Source organism: Manacus candei, unplaced genomic scaffold, assembly GCF_025592945.1.
Source record: "Manacus candei isolate 608988 ecotype Guabito, Panama unplaced genomic scaffold, ASM2559294v1 h1tg000046l, whole genome shotgun sequence".
Classification (NCBI taxonomy): Eukaryota; Metazoa; Chordata; class Aves; order Passeriformes; family Pipridae; genus Manacus; species Manacus candei.
Genome location: NW_026138094.1, coordinates 6,421,725 through 6,448,123, shown reverse-complemented (window position 1 = coordinate 6,448,123; position 26,399 = coordinate 6,421,725). Strand labels below are relative to the sequence as shown.

At 42.9% G+C, this 26,399-nt stretch overlaps 3 protein-coding genes across 6 annotated transcripts; 1 reads left to right on the top strand and 2 right to left on the bottom strand.

Moving 5' to 3' along the window:
* The first annotated feature begins 4,041 nt into the window (after positions 1-4,041).
* LOC127475346 (nicotinamide riboside kinase 2-like) lies at positions 4,042-6,943 on the top strand. Its single transcript, XM_051797090.1, has 8 exons — positions 4,042-4,335; positions 4,486-4,576; positions 4,979-5,024; positions 5,168-5,354; positions 5,511-5,582; positions 6,241-6,347; positions 6,547-6,638; positions 6,749-6,943. The coding sequence occupies exons 1-8, from the start codon at positions 4,310-4,312 to the stop codon at positions 6,752-6,754; spliced, it is 627 nt and encodes a 208-aa protein (XP_051653050.1). The 5' UTR covers positions 4,042-4,309; the 3' UTR covers positions 6,755-6,943.
* Positions 6,944-7,229: 286 nt separating this feature from the next.
* Positions 7,230-16,633, bottom strand: SQOR (sulfide quinone oxidoreductase). Of its 2 annotated transcripts, none has more exons than XM_051797077.1 (10): positions 16,575-16,633; positions 13,197-13,448; positions 12,685-12,855; positions 12,225-12,278; positions 11,474-11,668; positions 10,399-10,608; positions 9,744-9,927; positions 8,863-8,930; positions 7,781-7,959; positions 7,230-7,438 (listed from the first exon to the last, which is right to left on the bottom strand). In XM_051797077.1, exons 2-10 carry the CDS (start codon positions 13,428-13,430, stop codon positions 7,381-7,383), a joined length of 1,353 nt encoding a protein of 450 aa, XP_051653037.1. In that variant the 5' UTR covers positions 13,431-13,448; positions 16,575-16,633; the 3' UTR covers positions 7,230-7,380. The 2 variants fall into 2 exon arrangements, with proteins under 2 accessions (XP_051653037.1, XP_051653038.1); XM_051797078.1 differs by lacking the exon at positions 16,575-16,633 and adding an exon at positions 16,532-16,548.
* Positions 16,634-18,651: 2,018 nt separating this feature from the next.
* BLOC1S6 (biogenesis of lysosomal organelles complex 1 subunit 6) lies at positions 18,652-25,625 on the bottom strand. Of its 3 annotated transcripts, XR_007906173.1 has the most exons (6): positions 25,372-25,619; positions 24,511-24,655; positions 23,361-23,448; positions 22,695-22,781; positions 21,586-21,935; positions 18,652-20,517 (listed from the first exon to the last, which is right to left on the bottom strand). XR_007906173.1 is itself a non-coding variant. In XM_051797093.1 (5 exons), exons 1-5 carry the CDS (start codon positions 25,427-25,429, stop codon positions 21,816-21,818), a joined length of 498 nt encoding a protein of 165 aa, XP_051653053.1. In that variant the 5' UTR covers positions 25,430-25,619; the 3' UTR covers positions 18,652-21,815. The 3 variants fall into 3 exon arrangements, 2 of the variants coding, with proteins under 2 accessions (XP_051653053.1, XP_051653055.1); XM_051797093.1 differs by having other exon boundaries at positions 18,652-21,935; XM_051797095.1 differs by lacking the exon at positions 22,695-22,781 and having other exon boundaries at positions 18,652-21,935; positions 25,372-25,625.
* Between the last annotated feature and the right edge of the window lie 774 nt (positions 25,626-26,399).

Genomic DNA, 26,399 nt, shown 5'->3' with positions numbered 1-26,399 from the left:
AAAGAAACTAACTTTGAACCACAACAGATTGACCACTTAACATTTACAAACTGGTGCAAAAGAAAGTTTGGGCTTTACATCTGATATGGTTACTCTTCTTAGACACAGAAAAGCTTAAAGCAAAGAACCTTGTATAACTCCAAATAGCCCTTAAAAGAGAAAAGAAAAGCCTTGTATACCAGCAAGAGAAATCATTCATCAGAGCCTGGAGCTTCCCAGAATACACAGAACTATTAGCATGGCACTCCTGAACTGGAGACCCAGCCAGGAGGCTCACTGACTCTAAGTGCCCTGCAGCCAGGACACAGCCCAACTTTTAGTAGTCACTGACTTTTTTTTTAACATATCTTCCTTCGAATCAAACCTAGGGCTATGGAGTAGCCTTTCATATCAGCTTGTTCATTAAAACAATATTACAACCTGTTCATTTATAAAGAAGATTTTGTTATTTGTTCAAGCTTACAGTCTAACAGAAGTTACAGCTTCAGCAGTTCAATCTTTCTGGACGCCCACTAAAGCTCTCACAACCAAACAGCATAAGCTTCCCCCTTCACAGGCATTTCTTATGTAGTCCCACAATTATGTAATTAGCACATCTATTTCTTTCACCTTTGTGGTTTTCTTACACTTCCTCACTTCTCACACTTCAAGCAGATTTCTTAAATTTCTGCCATTTATCTTTCAAAACATTTGTTATGTCTGTCCCTTTGCCTTAGGTAGTCCATATGATACATTATTGCAGAACATGTCATATATTATTTAATTTTATCCTGGGTGGATAAATTTTTAACCTCTTCTCATCCTCCCACAATGGTCTTTATCACCACTAGAAGGGAGAGTGGCCCACACTACCGTAAGAACATGCAGAAGCCGAAGCTTTTGCTATCACTTCACATGCAGATATTCTTAAAAATCACAAAGTGTGTCCCTCTGCAGTGATAACCTATTTCGAGAGCAGACTGACTGAGATGACAGCATCCCCATCCCACAGCAAGGGCTAAACGCCTCTCATCCTCCCGCCCTACCCCCCATGTGTCCATCTCCCTCCGGGGGGCTCGCTCATACCTCGGGGTTTCCTGCAGCTCCCAGGCAGTCCTGCCGGGATGGAGTGTCCTCATTCGAGCGCTGGCACACAGCCAGCTCCCGTCTCGGCAACTCCAGCACGTTCACAGTTCATATTCCTGGGCTATAATTAGTCCCGCTGGCCAAGCAGGAGCGCTGCGCTGCGATCCCGTGCCCTGCGGCGGTTCCTGGGCTCCGGGAGGAGGTGCTGCCCGAGCGAGCTGCGCGCTTCACGCGAGCCCACAGGTGTCAGAACAGCAGAGCGAAGACCAAAAATAGCGCCCTGGTTTGGCGTCAGATTTGTGCAGCCGTGCAGTTTTCTCAGCACTCCCCCTGCAGCCCGTGGCTCACTTCCACCCCTGCGGCAGCTCTGCAGGTGTCCCCCGGCACACGGCGTGCTCAGCGTCTTCCTGTTGTGTTTTACACCACGACGCTTCTTTTCCGCTACGTGAGTCAGAGAATCATCCCCCAGGACGGCGGTGTTCGCGCCAGTGCATGGGACACCACCTTGCTCCCGGAGCCTCAAGGTCTCCACACTAACTGGGAGAATTTTAAAAACACCTCAGTGTCTCCAGGCTCACTCAGGACTAGTAAAAGCCAACAAGAATCCCCAACAAGGATCCCCAAATCGAGGAGAAAACAACATTTTGTCACAGTTGGCACGCAGAGTAGAATGGGACAATATCCTGTTGTTCTTTCCCTCTGTTTTTCACCATGGCAGCAGTATCATCGAGCAGAGGGGACAAAGGGCCTGGGAAATGGCTAGCACGCGCAGACACGGATGCTGAATCCGATGGCAGGATGCACGGCCCTTCTGGAGCCCGGAGCCTTAAAGTGCCCAAGAGCTTTACGAAGGCTCAGATTTACTTTCCTGAGCATAACACTCAATTTGTTGTAACATTGCTGTGTATTAAAAAGTATTCAAAATACTCTTCTGTTTTACTTACAAAGTATCAACGGAAAATATTTGCCCGAATCAAAACAAAAGAATCCTCTTTGCACAGGCATGAGAGGTGCACAGTGATCCTGATAATTAACAACACTAAATGTGTTTATTCTTCCCAACTTTAGACTCAAAGTCTGATAATGTAAAATTCTTGGCTGGAGCTGTTAGTGAAGGACAGTGAGGGTACAGTTCATGTATATTATCACACATTAGGCACAGGCTGCCATCACCCTGCCCCAATTCATGTTAAACTGTGATTAACTGAGGCCAGTTGCCATTTTCATTCCAGCTCTATCAGTACTGAGTTGATGTGAGAAGCATATTTCATCCTAATTGCCTCTGTGCTTCTAATTTGTCCATTATCCTTTGCTCATTTGATATCTGTTAAAATCCTCCAACAATTGTATGTTTATACATTTGAATGGCAAGGTGTGGCAAAAAATCAGCATTTGTATTTCAAATACTGGTTTTGAGCATGAAACTTGAAGAGTGCATCTTGCTTGGTGAAAGGTGAGGAGTACAAGACAATAAATGACCAAGACTTTGGAAGAACTTTGAAGCCAAACAGCTAAAATCCTGAAGTAGAGTGAGTTTAACGGCTTGCAAGTAACATCCCGATTTTACCAGAGTATGTACAGATTCCAAACTAAGTTTGGGCTGCAGCCCTCACTACATAATAATGCTATTATGTAGCATGAATGTATCTCTTGGTCTTCTGCCATCCTGGAGCTTTAGGAAGCTGAGAATAGGGTTTCACCTGAGACCTTCATTAGTCTAGGTGTGTTGGTGCTTTTAACCTGAGGAATTTGGGCGTAGTCCGTGAGGAGCTCCTCCTTTTCAAAGCCATATATTCAAAGTGCATATATTTAAAAAATAACAACAACCTCCCCAAAAACAAACAAACAAAACCATCACAAAAAATACCCCAAACCACAAAGGCAGTTCTTCTATTTCACAGTGAAAATGAGCTAAATAACCTTAATCACAACATGAAAAAAAAATATTTTCAACTAAATGTCTATTCCTCCTCAAAAAAGAAGAAAAGTCAAGAGGCCAAATTTTGTGTTCCCTTTGGAAGTTAAAAATAACTGTGAAAGAAATCAACTGAGATTTGCCTGTGGTCTTACCAGAAGAAAATTAGCAAAAAACACAAAAGGATGAGAAGCAAGAAAATGGTTGGCAGGACACCAACCACTGGCATTGTAAACATGGCGAACTGAGTTACTGGTTTCTAACTTAGGGAATTTAATGTTACTAAAAATAAATTCAGATTAAATTACCAGAAAAAAAATGAAAAAAAAGAAAGAAAAAGAAAGCTGTGACGATAAGTTTCCCTTCTTTATAAAAGGATAAAAGAAAGAAAAGGTGAAGTCCCTCAGGCACAGCCGTTTGGAGGAGTCCCCCCAGCCGCTGCCGAGGGACTCCTACAGCCGCCAAGGAACAGCGTGTGAGGGCAGCCGGGGAAGCAGGGGCTGCTCGGGGCCGTTCCCGGTCGGTCCTCCCCGGGCTCCCGCAGCCCCCTCACGGCCCGGCGCGAGGACACGCCGTGACCTTCACACACGCTGGGCCGCGCGCTCCGCCAGGGGGCGCCCTGCGCACCGCGTGCGCGGCCTCCCCGCCCCGCCGCGCCCTCACGGGGAGTTATGGCCGGCCCAGGCCTCGGCCCCGGCCCAGCCGCCGCCTGGCCCCAGCGCAGCTCCTCAGTGCCGAGAGCCAGGCCGGTGTCCGGAGCGGGCCACCGGCAGCACCACGGCGGAGGGGCCTGGCCGAGCGCCCGGCACTGCTGCAGCTTCTCTCCCGCACTGCGCCGCCGGAGCCGCGCGGAGGCGCCACGACCCCGCCATCGGCGCGCCCGTCCGTACCCGGCGCGGCGCCCAACGAGCGCCCTCCAGCGGCCGCGCTGTAACACCGCCCGGCCTGACTGAGAGCGCCGCAGCCAATCATCGCGAGGCGCCCGCGTCGCGCCGCTCCGCATTGGCCGGGGGGAGGCTGTGGCCGCCCAATGGGCGCGGCGGGGCGCGAGGGGAAGGCGCGCGCGCGGAGGAGCCACCCCTCTTTGCGGAGCGCGCGGCGCGGCGCGGACCGGCCCTGCTGCTGCTCAGAGCCACCATGGCGCGGACCCGCAGTTGACGTTTGGCCTCTCCCCTCTCCACCTTCTCCTCTTCTCCGGCCCCTTCCTCCCCCTGCCCGGGTCCCGGCTCAGGCACGTAGGCGGCCGGTACCGGAGACACCGGGTCCCCCCCCTTCCCAGCCCCTCAGGACAGGCGGTAGGAGTCGGGCCGGGCGGCCGCGGGACACGCCATGAACATCATCATCGGCATCGGCGGGTGAGAGCCGGGGCCGGGCCGGGGGGCGGCTCGGGGGGCGGTGTGGGCGCGGGTCCCTTCTGCCGGCGCTCTCGGTGCCGCAGTGCCGGGGGGTGTGTGGGTTACCCGGTCCCCACGTGGCGCTCCCCGACGGCCGCGCTCTCGCCGCAGGGTCACGAACGGCGGCAAGACCACCCTGACGCGGCGGCTGATGCGGGCCCTGCCCAACTGCAGCGTGGTGCACCAGGACGACTTCTTCAAGGTGAGCGGGCCCTGCCGGCCGCGGGAGGGCGCGGGGTGACCCCCGCGGGCTTCCGCCCGCGCTGCTGGCGCGGTGCCCGCCCTGCGCCGCCTCTGCAGAGCCTGGCTGGGCCCGTGTGCTCGGCGGATAAGCGCTCCAGCGTGTCCGGGTGATTTTCCGTCCCCATGGAGGGCTGCACGGTGTGCTCGTGTCGCTGGGAAGATAGAGAAGCGAGCGGCTTTATCTGAGCCTCGTACTGTTGGTTTTTATCTGCATGCAAAGGAACCTGATGGAGGGTGAAGAGCCTCTTTTTGGTAGCTTCAGGGTTTGAGTCTTGAATTTTGCTTTGAAATGGGTATTGAGCTTCTCGGTAGTTTTCCTGACCAAGTAGGTTTGTTTTTTTTTTTCTTATTACTGTTTCAGCCCCAAGATGAAATAGAAGTTGAAGATGGGTTTAAACAGTATGATGGTAAGCCTTTCTTACCGTATTTCAAAGCATAACTCAAAAACTTGGAGTATTTTGATTCTTTATGGGCACTGTTTTGTACTGACTGTATTACTAGATAATTTAATTTAATTACTGCTTTATGATAGTTGTCTGTTTTGTCTTAGTGATTAGTGCATTAGATATGGAAGCCATGATGAGCACCATAAATGCTTGGATAAAAAACCCAGTCAAGTTTGAACGTTCTCATGGGATCAACAACACACTGGATGCCCAGATCTTGCCAGATAAGGAGGGAGGAGATGAAACAATTCACATTCTTATCGTTGAAGGCTTCCTGCTTTACACCTACAGGTAATCAAATATGCATCCATACATTTTGACTTTTACATTATGTACTACTGCTGAGTTTAGATGTCACAAGTCTGAAGGTTGCTCTAGGTACAGTAAATGGATGTAGTTTTACCTCTCCATTTTTTGCTACTGTAACCAACCACATGTCTCTTTCAGGCCACTGATTGACATATTCCACCATCGGTACTTTCTTTCCATTCCATATGAAGAGTGCAAAAGGAGAAGAAGGTAAATTTGTCTTTCTAGTTTCCTTGTTAGCCCAGTAACATCTTACTCTGTTCAAGATTTTGTTTCTCTGAAGCTTTTAGATAAGGCATAAATGCTAATGTAGCTGTTTTATTAGAAGACTGAAGCTTCCTTCAGTAAACCAACCCAAAGCTTCCTACCAAGCTATTGTGTTTGTGTATGTAATGCTCATTTTCTGCACAGACCTTTCACTAGTCTTTCCCCTTGCTGGTTTTCCAATGATAGGGTTCCCAGATCTTGAACTATGTGGGGGTTTACACTTGGCTGTACTGTTGTACATATGCAGTGTTCTTAATGCAAATGGAAGGTGTTAAACTTGAAGTTACATTTCAAGACAAATAAGCAAACGGCTGTTTTACCCAAAGTTCTGCTGTAGCTTTCAGAGTTCACTCATCAGTGTTTAGATCAGTCTGTCTTGGGAACTCTTTTTGCATCTTGAGCTCTTTGGAGCTGCCCATCAAATTCCAACTTACTTGGGTATTTTTGTGCTTGCAGCTCTTGCTAAATACTGACTTTCCATAAGCTCAGAAACTACATTGGAGACAACAGGCTCAGGCTAGTGTGTAGAGAAACTGAGTAAAATGTCTTTTCTTTGACCTATAATTACAATACTTTTGAGTAACAATGCCTTAATTTACAGTTCAAGGAATTACACTGTACCAGATCCACCTGGACTGTTTGATGGCCACGTTTGGCCTATGTATGTAAAGCACAGGAAGATAATGGAAGAACTTGGAGTTGATGTGGGTAAGTCTTTAATGACAAAAGGACTTCATGAGATTGCTTTTCAGACCTGCTCTATACATACTGGTTAGATGCATGAGAAGAGGTGAATGAAGCAGGTGAGGGAGTGTATTTCTCTCATACCAGTCAAATACATGCTTTTTAAATTAGGATCTGGTAAGCTTAGAAACATTCAGTTATAGCTCTGTTACTTTACTTTCAGTGCACTTGGATGGAACAAAATCAAAGGAGGAGCTGTTTAATGATGTGTATGGGCAGATCCAGAATAAGATTGAAGAATTACTTAACACCCAGGTAGGTGTTCATGCTTATAACTGCAATTCAAAGGCAACTCTTTCAAAGCCTGTGTTGAAAATGTATGAAGCTGTAACTTGAAATATGTTCACTTCTATCTTTCTGTTTAGAAATAAGCTGCTGATGATGATTCTTGTTTGAAGATGATTCCTGTTTGCTCCATGCTGTCTACCTGACTGCCACTAAAGTTCCAGCTTCTGTGAAGACTCAGCTCTTAAGTTCAACTTTGTTCAACCTTCCCTTGAAAACTTGAGTTCTACATGGCCATAATTAAAAAGCACTCCCCCCTTGTCTGTGATCCTCAATTGTGCTTCAGTTTAGTATGTCATCTCAGATGATCTCAGTCTTTTCCAAGTCTCCTGGGAATTCTTTTCATGATGTTCTTACTGCCATATGTTAAAACATTATAGTGGAACTGATGTGAAGGGGCACAACTGTCCTGGGAGAGTGTGTGTATGTATCCATATACACATACACTGCTTTTCCTTTCATTTCAGTGTCTTGCATGAATTTCTATAATCCATATAATTAGGCAGCAGGTATGGTTAGAAATTAGGGTTGATTTTGTTCTTAAAAAATGAGAGAACAGTGGGAGACTTTCAGGCCATTTTACTAGCATTGAATCACTCTTAAATCCAGTGTACATGTTGATCTCTTAGGTATTCCAAGAGGGAAGATACTGATCAGTGTGAGACCAGTCCATTTTCTTCAAAAGGGTTTGACCGACACCGAGAATGAGCAGTTACTTCAAGCCCAGATGCATCAGCTTCCTGAAGGGAGCTGGTCCTCCCCAGTATCCCCTAGAAACAGAGAAAGTTGTTTTGTATGTCTACTGTTGAAGTAGGATTTGGGGACAGTTTTTCTTTATTTCTGTAAGAAATACACTGCTAAAGGATGAGTGACAAGGGATTGTTTTGGAAGTTTCTTTCAGTGAAGTTTTCAGTTTGGCAATGGCTGCCCTTCTCTGCAATTCAGCTCTGTTCTTGAACAAACCCCTGTTACTATCAAAGTGCCCATAATCCTCAGAAGGTCCAGGTCCTAGTTATGACTAAGGATGTACTTGGTTTGCTTCTATTCCAGGAAGGAATTAAACTAGAACAGTTGGGTTTTTTTCTGACTGATCACAGAAGTGAAATACTTACTTAAGTAGTGCATTCCAGTAGAGCAAAGGCATCATATCAGCTTTCATATGGTACATGGTTACTCTCTCCTTACTCTGGTCAATGGGAAAGGTCTCCAGAGGCTGAGCATTGTAGTCAAACTCTGCTAGAATCACCTTGTTGTAGCCTGTTACAAGTGGGCAGGAAGTATATCCATCATACTGCAAGGAAAAATACCCACTTCTCATTCAGCTGAACAAAGCCTACATGCTGAGGTATTACAAGCCATATGGTTAACATTCACATTTCAAAATTAAGTTACTATGAGCTTTCTGCATTTACAGGTTTAATACCAGTGAAGTTGAAAGGCTGCTAAGCTGATGATGGTTTAATAAGCATAATATTAAGCCCCTCTATTTCAAATGTAGATTTGCTTGACAACACTGCTTAAATTAGAACTAACCTAGAACAATAGGGCTTTATGTCACTAATTGTTGGTTACTGTAACCAGCAGAACAGGTGACCAGTAGATCAGGATGAGAACTGGTGTTTGCTTCAACAGGCACTAACAGGATCTTGAATCTAATTGCAAGAATTTCCAGAAGATCGCAGGACATTCAGGTCAGTGCCCCAACAAATATTAATTCAGAAGCCATATGTAGAATGAAAGTAAAGCCTCAGAAATTTGGACATAGTTACATGCTTATCAGCTGTAGTACAAAACTTTCAATTTAACTCCTTAAAAGATCATGCTTCTACAGGGGAAACAAGTTTGCAGGAGTTCCTAGAGTAGGGATTGTTAGTCAACAGTTTAAATAAATCACCTGCATTGGTGGAGAACCCAGACTAAGCAGCCTTTAAGCTTCTTTCAACTCAGAAGTCAGGGAATCAAATAGATAATGTTTTTAGTGGCAGTATCAAGAGCATGAATTGTGCAATTAAGTTATGACTCTGACGTGCAGTGTGGAGCCATTTAGCACCCAATTGCTACTGCAAAACCCTTCCTCCCTTCCTGTTCACATGGTTCAGCTGCTTGCAAGACTTCCTGCATGAGAAGGGGGAAAACATTCAAGATAATTTATCTGTGAGACAAGAGCTGTAAAAAATCCAGGAGCTGTGAGTACCTTTTTAGCTGGCAACTGGTTCTTCATTACCAGAGAAATAGTTTTATCAAGGACTCCAGACTGGGCAGCTGCATAAGAGAGAAAAAAAAAAAGTACTAAGGCTTTGTTTCAGGTAGCAATTGTCATTACTAAAGCAAACACTAGCAGCCAGGCATTTTGTTGGACAATTCAGCTGCAATTAAACTTACATGTAAGTTTACAGTCCCAGATTAAAAGAAAAATGGACTAATGTTTGGCCTTGCTGCTTGGAACATGCTTAAGCTTAATGAAACTTGAGCTGATATTCTTAGCCTATGCCCATTCTCCTATGATAGATTATACTTGCTCAGTCTTCACAAGCACTGAGATTCTGGCACACTGAATTTCTTTTTTAGAAAGAAGTATTGTAGACCCTTTTGCTGAAATAGTTGACTTCCCCTTTCTTAAATTACACCAATAACATAGTGTATACCTTTTCTTTTTTTCCACCCTTTTATTTGCCATTTTTTGGTTGTGAGACCATATACCCAAAGTGTTTTTATAGTGGAATTGGTGGCTACAGGGACAGAATATGTGATTTTTTGGTAGTGACTTATCAACTGGCTGACACATATGCATGAGGTGCTAAGATAAAGCAGAAAGTTTTGTTAATGATGATGGAATACAAGAATAATAGTCATGTCATTCTGTGAACACAGAAAATAGAATTAGTTCATCTGTGAGGTATCTGGAACAACAGAACTGTGTGGGTTAGTGGCATTAGCATGATTTGTAGTTAACTTTGGTATTTTTAAAAGCTCAAAATTGAAGTCAAGACCTTGAGAGTAACAAACTAAACAAAAGGCTTACTGTGACTCCACACTTGTCATTACACCCACAAACACACAGATATGCAACTTTACCGACAGCTGCAGCAGTTTTTGATGTTGGAAGGTTGGTGCAGTCTCCAATGCCAAAGACATTAGGATACTTTTTATGTTGTAGAGTTTCCTTATCTAGATCCACCCAGCCAGCTGCATCTGAGACAGGACTGTTGATGAGTACAGGAGGTGGCCCCATGGGGGGTGTGACATGAAGCATTCCATACTAAACAGAAAGAAAAGGGGCTCAGTGCTCAGTTCGTCAGAGCAAACTCTGTGTCGATATAAGGCAATAAGCACAGTGTGCAGAGAGTGTCTTGGGTTTGGGTTTGGTTTGGTTTTTTAAACACAAGTGTATAGAATGAAAATTTGTTCTCAGATTTCAAGCACATCAGTTAATTAACATGAACCTTATCAAGGAACTCCATCTGGACTGGCATAACAGCAATTTGCCTTCCTCCATGCACACCTGAAACATTCCCATGGCATGCAGGACTCCAGGCATAGTTTATGAAATATTTTTCTTCTCTCCACCTTAGTTTCAAGCTTTTAAATATTCTGCTAAAATTAGAGGTGGTACTCTCAGGAAGGAACAGCAGTACACAAAAAAGCAGACATGTTATTATAGTGTGGAAGTCATGTTACAGTACACAGGGGAAAGAAATAGAACCAAACTACAGGTCTGAAAGCTCCTGACCTGATGAACTTCAATCTCTCCAGGTTTCTCCAAGTTTTCAAACACGGCCTCTTGCCTGTCTGCTCGAACTTCCACAAGGTTACGCTTGTAGTTCACAGCAATATTCCTCTCCTTTATTACTTCAAGCAATGCATCAGCATACTTCTTAACAGCAAAAATTGCACCAAGTGAAGTGTTGAACATGATATTTGCTTTGGAACGTTTTCCTGTCTGCAGAAAGAGATCAAATTAGCCTTTTTTATTAAGAAGCTGTGACAGGCTAGCAGAGACAAAAGAACTATGCTGCACTAGTAAAGAGCTGAGAGAACTATTCATGCAGTTCAATTATTAATGAAGTATTAACTTTAGAAGTTTCAGACACAGCTATTTCACGCCATGTTAAAAGGCAGACCTTCAAAGTGCTTATGAGAAGAGGTGGCTGCAGTGCACTGAGGAACTGCTGTGTGCAGGTTAAGCATTTGTAGCAGCTTAGCATTATATAGCTTTCTGAAACCTTCACTTCTATGCCTTATTCAGGTACTCACCCATTAGACAACTCATGACACTTATATGGATATGAAGCCTGACACTTCCACCTGAAGTTGTCTTTTGCTTTCACCAAGCTTGTTTAACAGCCTGGCTAAGACTCCTCCTGATTGTGTGCTCCAAGGAGCAAGCATAGCCACTTCTCAGACTAGTTGAAAGACAAATGGCAACAGGTATCAAGTACTTAAAGTAACAAGAATTAGTTAATTCCAACCAGTATTACATTAGTGCAGGACCTGAAGTTATAAATCAGGCTGAGAACAGTTCTATCTGCAGCTCACCAGAAGCCAGGTAAGCAGTTCTTTCCTTATGGATTCTGAATTCTACAAGGCTCTCTGGTATTAAATGTATGCTAAATATTTATGTACAATCCATTTACCTATCTTCATTATACATTAATAATAGAAAAAGAAACTCACTCACTTGAAGAATCCTGAGTCACAGTCATCTCATGTGGTTTATATTTGTTTTAAAGATAATATGAAACCCTTAGAAAATCCTTCCTTCCAACTGTAGGGACAAGCACTGGCAGAGAGGGTAAAATACTTACTTTCCTCCAGTATGCATCCGATAAATACATGATCTTCTGAGGAGCCCCTGCACACTTCACTGGAGTATTTGGGAAAGTGAAGATTGCATTTCCTTCCTTAAAGTCTTGTATAGCTTTCCATGTTTTCTCTACCGTGTGAATTGAATAATTGGAACCTATTTTAGGGTGATCAAAACCCTCAGGCAAGCCTTTGATCTAGGAAAAAGAAATGAAGGTTTAAAGTACAGGTGGCAAAAATTTTGTCACAATTGACAAGTATTAAATATAGACTGAGAAAGAGCTATATAAGAAGTTTCTAGCAAAAAAGGAAGTTTGAACACAGGTGTGGTAACTCAGCTGGTTCCTTTTGAAGTGCATCCTTTAAGAAAGGTGAGGGTAGGACAAATTAATTCTGCAGGACAGATTTTACTGACTGCTGTGTGTTCCTCATTCTGTTACATTAGAGATGCTTTGGACTAGAGTCAACATGCCTTATTATCTCATTATTACAGGCTGCCTTTAAGTTCTAGATTTAACTTGCTGCCCCATCTGCTGATATTGCCATAGAGATGCAACAAAGTTGTCTTAAAATACCTTCCCATGGGTAATTTGGGTTATTACAGAGATCTGTGGAAGTGGTAAAATCAGTCTTCTGGTTCATTCATTCAGATAATGTTCAATATCTTGCAGTAAAAAAAGTACTGAAAAGCCTTAATGAATGTATGTGATGCTCTTAAAACTAGTAAAAACATGATGACTGTAAAACAAATACCTTTTCATAATGCAGACTAATTCCAAGGGCAATTATCAGATACTTGTAAGATACCTGTTGTGTAAGGGAAAAAAAAAGAAGTATTTAGACAAAGAAACCAAAGCATTATCTGACAGCAATAGAGTCATAACGGAAGGAAATCTAGAGAGTATTAGTAATATAAGTTAAGCTCTGAGCATTCTAGTTAAAATGCAAACTGCATTACACACTGCCTTTGCTATACACAAATATCTGGAGCAAAACATCTGAACATCCTTTTCACCATATGATAATATTTTAAGCTGATTCTATTCTAACCTAGTTACCTACCAAAATTTTTATCAGAAAAAGATTTTAGGATCAAATACTTCTCATAAGACTAAGTGGAATTTCCCGGCCTCCTCGATGACAGAGGTCTCAATAGGCAGTTCCAAGGGGATGGAAAAAACTTCCTTTTTTTTTTTTTTCTTTATGTTTCTACCTTGATATCATTCTCCAGCCAGACACAGTTCTTATCTGGATCCAATGCTGTAACTCGAGATTTGATCCACTCCACACCTTTGGGCATTACACTTCCCGTTGGACGTGCAGAAGCCGCCAGCTGCTTTGCACCGCCACCAACCAGGGTCCACAGCGGCTGATAGTAATGAGTCTGAAATAAAAGTCCAAATGGACATTTAGGAACTGTTTAAAAAGACTTCAAGATGAAGGCACATCACTCCACATGGGAAGAAATGTGCCCTTAATGTTGTATTATTCTTAACAAAGGAAGCTGTATAAATAACCAAGAGTTTTGCATGACAAAGCTGGAGGGATGCAGACATCTCACGGAGTAACAAATTTCATGCAAAGCCTTTTAAAAGATGGTTAGTTGGCTTCCTCTCCACATTTAGAAACGTGGGACTGGAGGGGGATGAGAATCAGACCAATCTGGTCACATATGTAAAAAAAAAGCTTATTTTTTACAATGCTTTACAGCTGATGGAGACTCACCTTACTTGGCTCAACAACAGCCACATTTCCTGCTCCCACTTTCCTCTTCATCCGAGCACTCATGGCAATTCCACCAGCGCCCCCACCCAACACCAGTACTTCATAGTAATCCTTGGCAGCACACCTGGCTGCTGTATGTAAGCCAAAGGAGCTCATCTTCTGCATCCCTGGTTTCAGCAGCCATACACCAGGATGGAAACAGGAACAGGAAGACACTACTCCTATTGCTGACATCTTTCACTAGGTGGGAAGCTACGAGATAAGGAAAGGCATCAGTAACAATCACAGAAGGTAGAATTTATTTATATGCTTGGATGAGTCTTCAGGGCAATAATTATAATACCAAACCTTTTGTTGCAGTTAAACCACTAATTTGAAAATGGACTGTAATCAATTCAGGAAAGAAAAAAAAAAGGTCCATCACGGCCTCTGCCATGAAACTGAAATTTCATACAAGCAAAGGAACAGTTTCTGGTTATTGTAGCAAGTCCATCTGATCCTATAGCACAGGCAGTGCATATGCTGTAACCCCAGATGCAATATTACAATCCTGAAAAGATAAGCGCTGCAAAAACAAACAAGAATTGCAAGGTGGTATAGATCACTGAAATACTGAACAAGGACGTTGTGTGAACATACTGTGTGCCATCCCACTAACTGTAATGTGTCAGCCAAACACATCTTTACATTTGTATTTTAAAGTTAGGATGTACCAGCACTTGCCCCTCCTCACTGCCTCTTGGGGTACAAGCCCTCAGGGTGAGCATGCCAGGTCCTAAGGTGCTTTGAGCAAAGGCATAGTGAGCCCTAAGCTTGACAGGAAGTTACAATGAAACAAGAGTTTGCATCTTCCTAAATCTGAGATCTTTGAGTATGTTCAAAATACTTGGTTCTCTATCCGTGGTCACCTCTTTGCTTTTGTATCAGCAAAGTAGCTGGAAACAAAGGTCAGAAACCCATACTTGCCTTGCTAAAGCTGTCACCTGGCAAGTGAGAGCCAGGACCCTAAAGTGTGATATATCCTGGCAATTGTAGCATGGATGTGCAACTGCATTACCTGGAAGACAGTCAAGATTAACTCATAAGTCTCCCTCCTGCTGCTAGAGGGAACAAGAGCTTTTCTTGTTCTAAATCCATTGTTTGCACGTTTGCACTGAATATCAGATTTTAGTTTTTCAGTGATATAACAGGTATAAACTCATTTTAATTTAGTTCCTTATTGCCACATTGCCAGTAAAGAATGAGTAAGCATTATATCATGAAAAGCAACTTATGATAAGACTTTCCTGTGTTCTGTACTTGCTCCCCTTTGCTTAACTCATTGAGTCATCAGGCTTTTTCACTTAAAAAGAGCAGAACTCATTTATGGTACCTACAGACCAGAGTTTGAAACCTCAAGTATTTTCAGGAAAATCTTCCAAGGTCAACTTCAAAAATTCTCCACTACACTAGATGTAGTTGAGCAACTCATTCTGCATTTTCATGTGCTATCTTAACATTCCTCATCTCTGTGTACCCTGAATTCTTCATAATGTTCCATTATTAATCCTCAGAGTTACAACTAATTTGGGACTGAGAGGGGAAAAATCTCAGAGGTGTCCACTGTAAAAAAAAAAAAAAAAATTAATCATTTTCTTTTACAGAAGGTTTCCAAGATGTAGACATTTTCTTCCCATCCCCTCTGCATTCAGAACAAAATGCCCAACTCCAGGATAAGTTGGTTTCACTTTAAGAGGCTGTTTGTCATCTGTCAGTGCAGGCAGTTGTTTAAAAATGTGGACAGACTGCACATACAAGAGGAAGAAGTTGTTGTTCTCGGCCTAGATATAAAAGTTATCTGATGAGGATGTGTCCTGTCCCTTCCAAATCAGAGAGATGAACTGTGAAGAGAAGGTTTTGAGACTTTCTTTTGAGAGACAGTTTTAAGAGCGACATCCTGTTTGCGGAAGCTCATGAACACAGAATTTTGCTCGGGTTTATTATACACACAGAACATGTCCAGTGGCCTGCTGGTTGACAACACACTCTGGACCAAGAGAACAAGACTCCATTTTTGTAATGCTAACTAAGGAATAATCATCCTCTCTGACCACATAGATTTTTATGTAAGTATGCTTCTAAGCACACACAAGATGTTCCTTAACTAACAGCAGTGTAATTGATGCAAATGCTGCATTATGTTGCTTCTCAGTGGTTTCAGAGTACATAGAAACAATCATTTGTAGACAGCTGTTTTAAAAAGAGCAGCAAAACCCTTCCTATTAAACTCCCAAGTCAGGCAGCAGCTGGACAATTGATTCAGTCAACAACAACATCAGCTCTCTCCTTCAGACTCAGGAGACAGAGGAAGAGGGGAATTACAGAACTAAAATTAGGTAAAGGAGAAAATTCACAGCTAACCTACTGAACTGAGCTGAAATGTTATGCTTTTAGAAGACTGCTTTAACAGATAGCACACTTATCCATCATCCTTTAAACTATGCACAACAAAACATGACAGTTGATATTGGCCTTATATAGCACGAAACCACACTCCTAACGAAGATCCATAAACAAGTCTCAGAGTACAGCCTAGAAAGGCAAAGCCTGCAGTTCATTTCACCTTATCGAGGTCTCTGCTTAGCCTGGGACAGTTCTGCTGTTAAAAACTCATTCTGTCACCAGGAGAGGTAAATCTGTTCTACAAATGCTTTCAGGACACTGTGGTTTGTTACAGCACTGGCACTATCTCGACTAGTGCCCAGAACAAACACTTAACTGCAGCATGGCAGTTCATGCAGAGACACTCAGGACAACTACGCTCTCTTCCTCTCTGGAGTCCCTCCCATACGCTCAGCTCCCAAGCCTGACAATTTCATCGAGCCAGTTCATGAACAACCTCTTGCAGGGAGTTGGAACAAACGGAGTTAGAAAAGTCTCACTAACAAGATCACTGCAAACATTCTTTAAACAGATTAGCAGTTCAAGCATTCCACCCATGCACTTGGGCGAGCACAGAATGCAATCCCTCACCCCGCTGCGGAGCCTACGGCGCCCCACAGACCAGGCTCACGGCACCCGCTGCCCCTCGCCCTCCCGAGATCAGAGGCATCCGGTCCTGCAAGGCTGCCCCGAGCAGGGGCACAGCCCCGGGGCTGGGGCACAACCCCGGAGCTCGGGGGACAACCCCGGGGCAGAGCCGTTCCCCCCACGGCCCTCCCGCCGCTCCCTCCCCGGCCCTCCCGCCGGGGCGACCCCGCCACCTCCGCCCCCTCACGCCGCGGCCGGGCCCCTCTGCCCGGGGCGAACCGAGCCCCTCTGCCCGGGCCGCTCCGCTCCCTCCCGGCGGGACTGACCCCTCGGCCCCGCTCCCAGCCCCGCTCCCGGCCCCGCACTCACCTGCCGGCCGCGCCGGGCAGAGGCGGGGCAGGACCCGATAAGCGGCGGGGCCCGGCGGCAGCAGCGGCGGGGCGGAGCTCGGGCAAAGGCCGCGCTCCGGCCGGGAGAGCCGTGCAGGGCCGGCCCGGACCGTGCTGGGCTGTCCCGTCCCGTCCTGCCCGTGTGTTCGCAGCCCCAAGGAGCCCCCGAGCTGCTGAGCCGGGCCAGGTACCGACCGCACCTACAGCTCCAAACACCGCGCTTCTCTTCAAGTTTTGAAACTCCAGTCCTAAACCCAGACTTTTGCCAATTCCTGGTCTAAACCCAGCTGCTGGCACCAGCCTAGAAGTCCCACCCAGACCCACATGGCAGAGGTCGCTCACGTCAGGCTGAGCTAAATCAAAATCACAACCACTACAATAGGTGTGACGAAGTGACCACAGATACTTCCATATCTGAACTTCATCAGGTTACCTATGAGCAGCAACCCCGAACCTTAATCAAATAATTAAACTTTAATAAAATAGCACCAAAACACATACTAGATCAAGAATTAATAATAAATGAGCTCTGGTGACAGGGCATTCCCAGTGAGAGGCAAAGGCTCACTTTTCAAAGTGCTGCTGAACACCCACATTTCATGGGTTTTACTGGACAGAAAATGTATTGAAAGAAGACATAATCAGTATCTTTAAAAATATTACATGGAGATTAGGCTTCTTTGTTAATACAAGTGACTTCTCTAAACAGAAAAAAAAACAAACCATGGTTTATAGTCACATCTTTTAAAATACTCAGACTGCCCACTTTTATACTTTTTAAGAGTTTCTCGACTTCCCAGCTGCCTTGGTATAGCCAGAGTACAGCCTTTTTCCCATTCTTTTTGTTCTAAGAGGTCAATCTTCATCTCAGTCCATGAGAGAAGAAAATGGTCATATTGTTTTTTTCAAAACATGTATTTTTAGGACTGTCCTTAAATATTAAAATATTTTCTTTATGCTCCCATGCATATTTCCCCACTGACTTCTTACACCGATGGTCCGTAATTTTAATTAAAAAAAAATTACTTAATACCATAACTTAGAAACAGAACTGACAAACCAAACACGAAGAGAGTACTCACCTGTAGCACAGAGCCCTCCTGCAGCTGCAGGGAGTGCTGCCTAAACCTTCCCAAAACAGCAAAGTCCAGGCAGGATGAGAGGGTGGGAGCTGCTGTGCAAGGGCTGGGCACACACTGCCCGGGCCACTGGCACCCCAGGGTGGCTGTGGGAGCAGTGGATAACATTCCCTGTTCTCCAGGCAACCAGGCTTTCCTGGAATGCCCCATGTTCTATCTCCTTTCATAAACCCCATGACTTGACATCATGGAGATAAACTGATACACAGGAGCAAAACCAAGAAGGAAATACTGATATATCAGGTATGGCCAACATCGGTGCTTTGAAGCCACACAACACTTCATGAACAACTTGGACTGTGAACCCGAGTTAGTCCCAACCTCCCAGCTATGTTGTTGTCAAGTTACTGCCTGAGGGAAAACAGTTAAAATTCTCCAATTTTCCACACCAGCACTGCTGTGACTCTAATAATTAGAGTTGTTCTTCCCATCAGTTTTAGTTCGATCACCTGTGTAGAGAAGATCTGAGAAAACTGAATTTGTCACATCATAAGAGTTCTTGGCTGTGCTGGTATCACAAAGGATGGGTTGAAGACACAACAGTGGTGGTGGTGGGGATGTCACTGTCCAGTTTTGGTACCTGTTCTTCTACTAATTGACTGAGAAGATTAAAGTAAGTATAAATATAATTCAAATTACTGGAAAGCAGTGACATTTGGGCCAAACCCAACTCTTTCCTTCACCTTAAGCTTTGATTTGAAAATAAATAAAGAAATAAATAAATCAAACCATCTTTGCTACCTTCACATACTGCCTCACTGAGAAACTTAGTGTGTACTGTTCTGCCTGGCATGAATAGCCATATTAATATTTACTCTGCTATGATATGTATTCTTACAGATTTACATCACTAACTGCAACTCCTGCACAGTTTTTAGCAGGAATTTAGTTATATTCACATAATGAATCCAACAAAGATCAAACAAGCAATCAGATTTAATGAGGTTTAAAAAAACCTGACCCCTGCAAGGTGAGACATTAAAGCACCAAGCTCAGAATTAAAATAAAGAACAGCCAGCAGTGTTGCAAAGCAAGCAATTGTGGCAGAAAGTGTCTACTGAAGCATAATTCAGAATAAATCAGCCAGAGAATTCTCTCAGCTGCTGGAATTCCAACAGAACAGCTACAGAGACAGCCTTTATGTTATTATTTACGCTATTATCATTTAGGTCACAGCACACAGAGGAAAACCAGCTAAAATATTCTGTAGCCATTTTCCAAAAGGAAACAAGTATTCATCTTATGAATCCCTAGTAGAGACAAAGCCAGATTTCACTGGATTAAAAATTGTCTCATGCAAAGCTGTTTGGTTATAGGTAGGGAAACCCAAATGAAGCATCCGGGTTAACAACAGCAAAGATAAAAGCATGGGAAACCAAGATTCCCCAGTGAGCCATGGTAACTCCTAAACTTGGAGAACCTTACAAAATAAAAATTCAAATAGTTACTGCCCAGTTAAGTTCTTACTTCTGCTGCTATGACTTGATTGTTTAAAAACAAGTGAGTACACTGAGTATGAAATAGCACAAAAAACCCCAAACCTGTTTTAATGTTGTCATTTTATCTGTTTCTAAAAAAATGCAGCTAACCACACCTTCTCACGTGGATAGGACAAAAATTCAGTAAGTAATGTCTAATACTACTGGATTTATCTACTTGACAAGTGATTTTTTATAAAATGAAGCCAGACTAAATGTATACAGCAATAGAACTACTCGTTGTAGCTGTGCACGTTACTGCAAGAACACAAGTTTAAATGCCAGTATTGTTAAACTCATCCAGTGCAGTATTCACTTTTATGCATTAAGACATAAGAGTATTTGGGAAAACAACATCCTAAAGAGATAATGAATTGTAGTTTTGACTGAAGTAATTTAAAAGCTCATTTATAAAAGTTAGATAAATGGAACAAACTTCCCTCTATATATTTTTATTCATGCCTTCCCTTTTATTACAGAAAGGTAATTTAGTAAAATTAGTTCCTTATTCATAGAAAAAACAGATTTTACTATACTTTTATAGAAAAAGTTAATCAATTACGTTTTTCTGTATATGTATGTGATTCCTCAGGCAAGCACTGTCAGCTTTTCTTCCTCTGATCACAAATTATTCCAAAGAAATGCTGAAGTGTGCACTTGCAAAGGCATCAATTTCTATGCTTAGAATTCTCTAGTTTCAGTAAAAGTAGCCATGAGTTTTAAAACAAAACAAAAAAACCACCCACAGTTCTTCAGAGAGAGAGATTACAACTTGACACAGTAAACTGGATTCTAGATGAGGGAACACAAATCAAGAAACACCAAAGGAGTTCAATCCTGATTTGGATACTGAGGCATTTAGTTTTATGTTATACTTTAATGAGAACTGTTTAAATTCCCAGAATCTGATTTTCAAATTACATTACAAAATAAAATATTTAAACAACATTTACTTATGTACATTCTGCTCCAAAAAATGGACTGTGGAAATTCTTTACATTTCTCTTAGAAATACATACAAACCACAGCACAGGTCAACAATCCACTGGCAAGTAAAAGACACAAGTCAACTTAAGGGAAAAATACCTGTGGAAAGTTTTAATCTATTACTGCTTCAGTAACAGCATTTCAGTGTCTCTTCAGATTTTAAGTAGTTTGTTCTCCTTGCCCCTAAATTTTACCCCAGTTTACCTTGCATGTTGGATGGGTACTTGTTAGAAAAAGATGACAAACATTAAGAACAGGAAATTAGGAGAAAATCACAATACAGAAGAATCCAGGCAGGTGTACAGTGTGTAAAAGTCATCTAAAACAGAAGAAAAAATAAAATTGCCTGTGCCTCTCTGATACCTTCCCATACATATTTTATGGAAAACTTTACATAGCTTATCCTTTATCTTACTTCAAAACACACCACTTACATTACCACTTAAAAAATAACACAGATATAAAATAGCTAGTTTGTTAGACTGTAGGAACAAATAGTTTAAAGCTCTTTTACCAGTCTAGACAACATGTACATCCATTGGAATGGGAGTTCACACCAAGTGCTGCAAGACAGGAATTACATTCAGAGAAATGGATATCAACCTCCATTCAAATTTATCATCAGTACACAGTAATAATCATCAGTTTGGGTAAGGACAGCATAACAAAAATTCTCTTACATTGCCCCAAAGTGCAAATGATTCATTTGTTAAGGAAAAAACATTAAATGCAATAGTTTTCCTACAGGTAACTGAAGTGGAAATTGTTTAGTTTTGGTTATGTTTTATTTTGTCACACAAGACGAAGAAACTGTAACTTCTAATCCCACAAAAAATATGCTTAGATGACATTACAGAAGCAACAGTTCCCTGGTATGACTCAAATGTTTGTGGAAGCACAAATTCATCAATCTCTGCATTGTGCACACATCAATTTTGACAATCTTTCGTGTTCTGCTTCCCCCCGTCAATCAATTCAGCTGGGAACTTATTCAGAAGTTACTTTAAAACTGTTTTTAAGCTACTTGATGTCAAAAAAATAAGATTGCAGCAATAAAGTGAGTTTTTAGGCAAATAAACTGGAAGTTTCTTCAGATCGTTAGAGATGGACCAAACTAAGGCTGCACAAAAAGTCAGCATTTGTGATCAAAGGCAGATCCCAACTGCCTGAAACAAGGCAGTTTCAGTGAAACAGGCAGCCACTGAAGATCAGTGATGAGAAGGGAACTTTAACTGGTATTCTGTATTTTGTCTGAAAAACATGCATACCAGTCATCAAATATCTCTCAGAATTCCAAACACCAGAAGGACAAATGAAAAAAAAATTGATATTTAAAATTATGATGCCTAAGTTCTCCAATATACATATACATAAAAAATTAACTTACTTTATAATAATATCAAACTGCATAGCATTACAAAAGAAGGCAACTTGAATGGCTGAAATGAAAAAATGTGAATGTTACCAACACTATTATTACCATTCTGGAATTTATAATACCATAGGGTATTACCATAGGTTGCCAGTAACAGCTATAGCCCAGTTTAAGCAAAGTCTGCCTTCATTCCAGAGAATGCAGAAGTCATTAATTCAGACAAGTTGTTGCATGCTCTGCTTTCATGTCCTCTTTGCAGGTTTTGCCGTTAACTGTTTCTCTCTTTCAAGTTCCTTCTCACGTTGCTGCTCTCGTTCTAGTTCTTCCTTCTGCCTCTTTTGTTGCAGCTTAAGTGCTCTTTTCTAAACAGAAAGGACAAGAAAATAATTGTAAGTTTTATAGATATATTTAAGTTGGAGCTACCAACAAAATCCCTTCCTTCTCCAATCCACCCTCTTTATGACCGAATGTTGCATGAACTGTTCATTTTTGCTTCATTCCTCCCACTTGCAGCCTACTGTTCAGAAATGGCAAGTCTGATCTGCACTGGGAAAATGCAAACTGGATTCCCTTCAATCTCACTAAAAGTCACCCTTTGAGTATGCCAGACAGTGATTACTATGCAATTTATTGCCTCCAAGAGAAAATCCTCTTGGAGGAAAATCCTCCTCCTTCAACATACTGAAGGACTTGCAAGAATGTAACCTGACTATACAGCACAAAGTCAGTGAACTTACACTATTGTTACTGGTACATTAAATAGAAAGAGCGATTCTTACATTTATGACAATCTGGTTTTCATTAGAAAGAAACTGAAACAACAAAGAGAACTGGTTGGAATGGAGTGGTTTAAGAGACAGAACAAAGTGTGATTCTTATACCAACTAAACATGATGAAAACACTGAGATTTACTAGTAGTTCAGATGTAAAAGTTGCTTAAGCAGCTTTAGGAGTAAGTGAAAGTTTAAAAACACACATGGCTTGGTGCTACTGGAAACATCCTTTCAGATACAATTCTATTTTAATCAGAACTTTCAGCATGCATCCAAAAGAAAAGCTAGAAGTCAATATACATAAGAAATTATCCATACTGGAAAGTAAAAATATTTATTTCACTCACTTTTAACTTTGACGTCTTCTCATGGATCATCATCATTTCATTTCTAATATTCACTAACTTGTTGTGATAGTGTTTAGCTTCTGAAAACTTAAAAAACACAACTGCTAAAGCAGTGACTGTCAAGTTGGAATGGTTGTTTATAAAGCTACACAGCCAAATGGCAATCAAAAGCATAGTGATTACCAGAACAGTTTGCTAATGCATCAAATATATAAATTTATATATTACCTGTATCAATATATACCATATCTCAACAGAGATACCCAGTAATCTACCAAATTAAAATTCATCATATAGAATAAAAATATTACTACTCCATGCACCATATATAAGTTTTCATGCACCCCTCCTGCTAGTTTTGGGAGGTGCACAGAGCTTAGTCCTGCCAGAAAAAGGCATACATTTGCTTTGGCTGCTGGCTTTGAAAGACTAGTCTTACTACCACTGGCTGACTGAGCCTGCCCTCTCTTCCCAGTGCCCTTCCTATTTAAGAGAAATATGCTGGTTCCCACCCTCTCCAGCAACAGTTTGTCCCAAATATCTGAACTGGTTGGTTTTCTTCCTGTAGGCCACTAAGAACAAGGAATATACACAAGTTGCTACTAATGTTTCAGCAAGAAAAACCTACACTAACAGGGATTTAAAAAGGCATTTGTTGGTACTTACCAAAGCATTGATTTCAAGAATGGAGTTACACTCTTTGAATTTAGAAATTTCTTGTTCTAATGTTTCTAGTAATACCACCTGGTTCTGTCTAAAACAAAAAAAGATGCATAAACCCAAAGTAAAGCAGCACACATGCTTTTCAATCAGCTCTTTAAATAAATAGGACTTTTGATTATAACAATATAAATACACACTTCTCAATATCAGATTCTTCTTATGCATTGCTAGGTCATTTCAATAAAGACATGAGTAAATGGTTTTAGAAAAATCCCAGCTGAGTACATGAATTCATCTGGCATCATACAGCATGGATGAATACCCAAAAACCCCTGAAGAGGCACTCTCCAGGCTGCAGTGGTTGAATGAAAGGAAAAACAATTAGCTCTCGCCTTTCCACTTGGGTGCCTCTGCATTACACTGCAGGACCATGTTATTTCTGTATAGAACCTGTGTGGATCCTTGGTGCTTATTAAGGATCCTCCATCCCACACAGATCAGCTCAAGTCTCTCCAGACACAGGCTGTCCTTGGCAGCAGCATAATCACATCATGTGTAGTGAAACCCAAACCAATGTACCCTGTAGAACCTGAGATGGATCTGTGTAAAGTCCTTTGCAGTATCTCTGTACCCATGGCAGACCCAGTCTACATTTGAAATCAGCTACTCTCAGTTATCACTGAGATATCAATGTACAAAGAATTCTCATCTATTTAGCTCCTTACTTATATTTTTCAAGTGTAGCTTTTGCAACGGAGATTAGAGACTGGACAACAGAAAATTCACTGCACTACAAGCTGCTCTGAATATAAACTGCATCTCTGCAAGTGACATAAATCCAGCTTTCAGCAGACTTTCCACTACAGATGTGAACAAGTGTTTAAGAAATCTCCATGTCTTCTGCTATACCAGCTCAGGGGATTTCAGTGTTCTAATGTTACACATTCTTCAGTCAAAGTTCCTACAGGCTACATGGCAGCTTATACACCACCAGTACTCCTGCAGAGCACTTAACTGTTCATGCTGCTCCAGTCAGGGCACAGAAATGCTGTGATAAACTCTATTGCAGTTAAGGGGAGCTGGTACATTAAACTGAAAAAAGTGGCAAACAAAGTGTGCATGTCTATGAAGTTGGTTTTAAAAATCTGCTTACGTAAGTTCCTGCAGTGCTGATTTTGATCGCTGAAGATCAGGCAGATAATGGGAAATCAATCCTTCAGTCAGCTGCTCCACAGCTTTCTCATCTATTAAAGGCAGATCTTCTACTACTCCTTCATCTGGAGATGCAACACTAGGGCCTAAAGCAAAGAATAGCAAGGTTGAATGCGACAGGTCAGCAGGCACTGTGTCACTTACAGCAGCTACATTTTCTTGTTTAAATCAAAAGTATTTCAACACTAAAGTTACAGTTCTCTGCACTTTATCAACTAAATTGTGCTTCCTTTTTCCTCCCCCTCTTTATCCCTTCCTAATTCCCAGTCCTATATCACGAGCTTCCTGGTGAACCCTTTTGTCTGAAAACCAGCTGAATAGAAAGAGGAGAAATAAGAATATTCCACAGACATCTTACAAAAAAAACCCCCAAATGCTCCAGGCTACTGAGGAAGAAAAGGGGCAACATCAGTTGTCCTGGCTATGCATCAAGATCTAAACATTAACACCCCCCCTCTGCTTTTAAAGTCAGAGAACAAACCAGGCCTTTGGAAGGTCTTTGCCTGTCACTCAAAACACAAGAAGACCTCCTTGAAACACCACGGGCTGAACTCCAGGACTTTGCAGGAGCTGGTTAAGAGATACTGTAAGCTCCGTATTAGCGCGCTGTTATTATTTATTGCGTGCAGAGCTCTTGGAAGATAAAACCCTTCAACCCGCAGGCCCCACCGCCTGGGGGAGAATGACGGCAGCAGTGCCCCCTTCGCCCCGAGGGAGTGCGGCCGCAGGACCGAGGGCGGCCCCAGTCCCTCCTCGGCCCCCGCACCCTCGGCCCGGCCCGGCCCGGCCGCCCCTCTCGTACCCAGCGAGCGCCCGGGGCCGCCCGCGGCCGCCTCCTCCGGCCGCTCCGCGCCGCTCATCGCCGCCGCTCCGGACGCCCCTCGGGCACGGCAGGGCAAGGGCCGAGCCCGCGGCGGAGGGAGGCGGGTCCGGTGCCCTCACTGAGCGGGGTGGACCGGAGACCCCCGCCCCGCGCCCCGCCGCACCATAGAGAGGAGCCGCTGTGCCCCGGGGACGGGACCGCGCCGGGCGCGGAAGTGATGTGGGAGTGCGGCAATGACGTGTGGGTGACGAGGGTGACGGGCAGTGATGACAATGACGTGGAGGGGTGGCAGTGACGGGCTGACCCCGGCAGCCGCGGTGGGGCGGTGCCTCACCCGCCCGGGGCACAGCGGCGGCCCCGCGGGAGCACCGCGGCTCGGCTCAGCCAGCTCTGCTGCCGCGGGGAAAACAGCGGAAATCACCGCAGGGTGGCCTTTCTTCGTCCTCCTGTATTTGATAAATCTGTATGTTATTCTCCAGAAACCATGCGGACTATGCACTACTTGTAGCTTTTGTTTCTTAGGAAATACATAACCGGCTTTTGTGTATGTATCTGTCTCTGCATCTCCCTCAACAGTCGTAAGAGCAATAATAACTTGCATATATATATATATATATGGATACGGATATATATATTTAATGAAAAAAACACTTTAAAAGGTATGGTGGGATTTATATTTTTTTCCCCTCTTTTACCCATAAAGATCTTTCCAGGAAATGCAGGTGCAACTATAGAAAGAAACTCATGAAGGAACCACTCAGAGTGTTTTTGGAATGCAGTATTTCCATAAACCCCCAAACCTTAAAGATTAAATTAAATTAAGGCAGTCCCCATAATGCTCTTCAGAAACAGAACAGGGCAAAAAACAGACTTTTGAGGTGATCTGTCAGCCTTAAAACTGACATTTTTAACAGTGAGATTGTTGCAAATTAATTTGTCATTTTCTTCATATGTATATTCTAATTAACTCTTGATCACAATTATGTCAGTATTCTGTCATCAGATTA

Coding starts and splice junctions, on each gene's coding strand:
- BLOC1S6 (XM_051797093.1), bottom strand. CDS start 25,429: ATGAGCGGCGCGGAGCGGCCGGAGGAGGCGGCCGCGGGCGGCCCCGGG. Junction 24,656..25,371: donor CGGCCCCGGGCGCTCGCTGG/GTACGAGAGGGG, acceptor TCTTTGCTTTAG/GCCCTAGTGTTGCATCTCCA. Junction 23,449..24,510: donor TCAGCACTGCAGGAACTTAC/GTAAGCAGATTT, acceptor TTTTTGTTTTAG/ACAGAACCAGGTGGTATTAC.
- LOC127475346 (XM_051797090.1), top strand. CDS start 4,310: ATGAACATCATCATCGGCATCGGCGG. Junction 5,355..5,510: donor TTCCTGCTTTACACCTACAG/GTAATCAAATAT, acceptor TGTCTCTTTCAG/GCCACTGATTGACATATTCC. Junction 5,583..6,240: donor GAGTGCAAAAGGAGAAGAAG/GTAAATTTGTCT, acceptor CTTAATTTACAG/TTCAAGGAATTACACTGTAC.
- SQOR (XM_051797077.1), bottom strand. CDS start 13,430: ATGTCAGCAATAGGAGTAGTGTCTTCCTGTTCCTGTTTCCATCCTGGT. Junction 12,856..13,196: donor CTGTTGTTGAGCCAAGTAAG/GTGAGTCTCCAT, acceptor CTTTTATTTCAG/ACTCATTACTATCAGCCGCT. Junction 7,960..8,862: donor ACCAGTTGCCAGCTAAAAAG/GTACTCACAGCT, acceptor TTTTCCTTGCAG/TATGATGGATATACTTCCTG.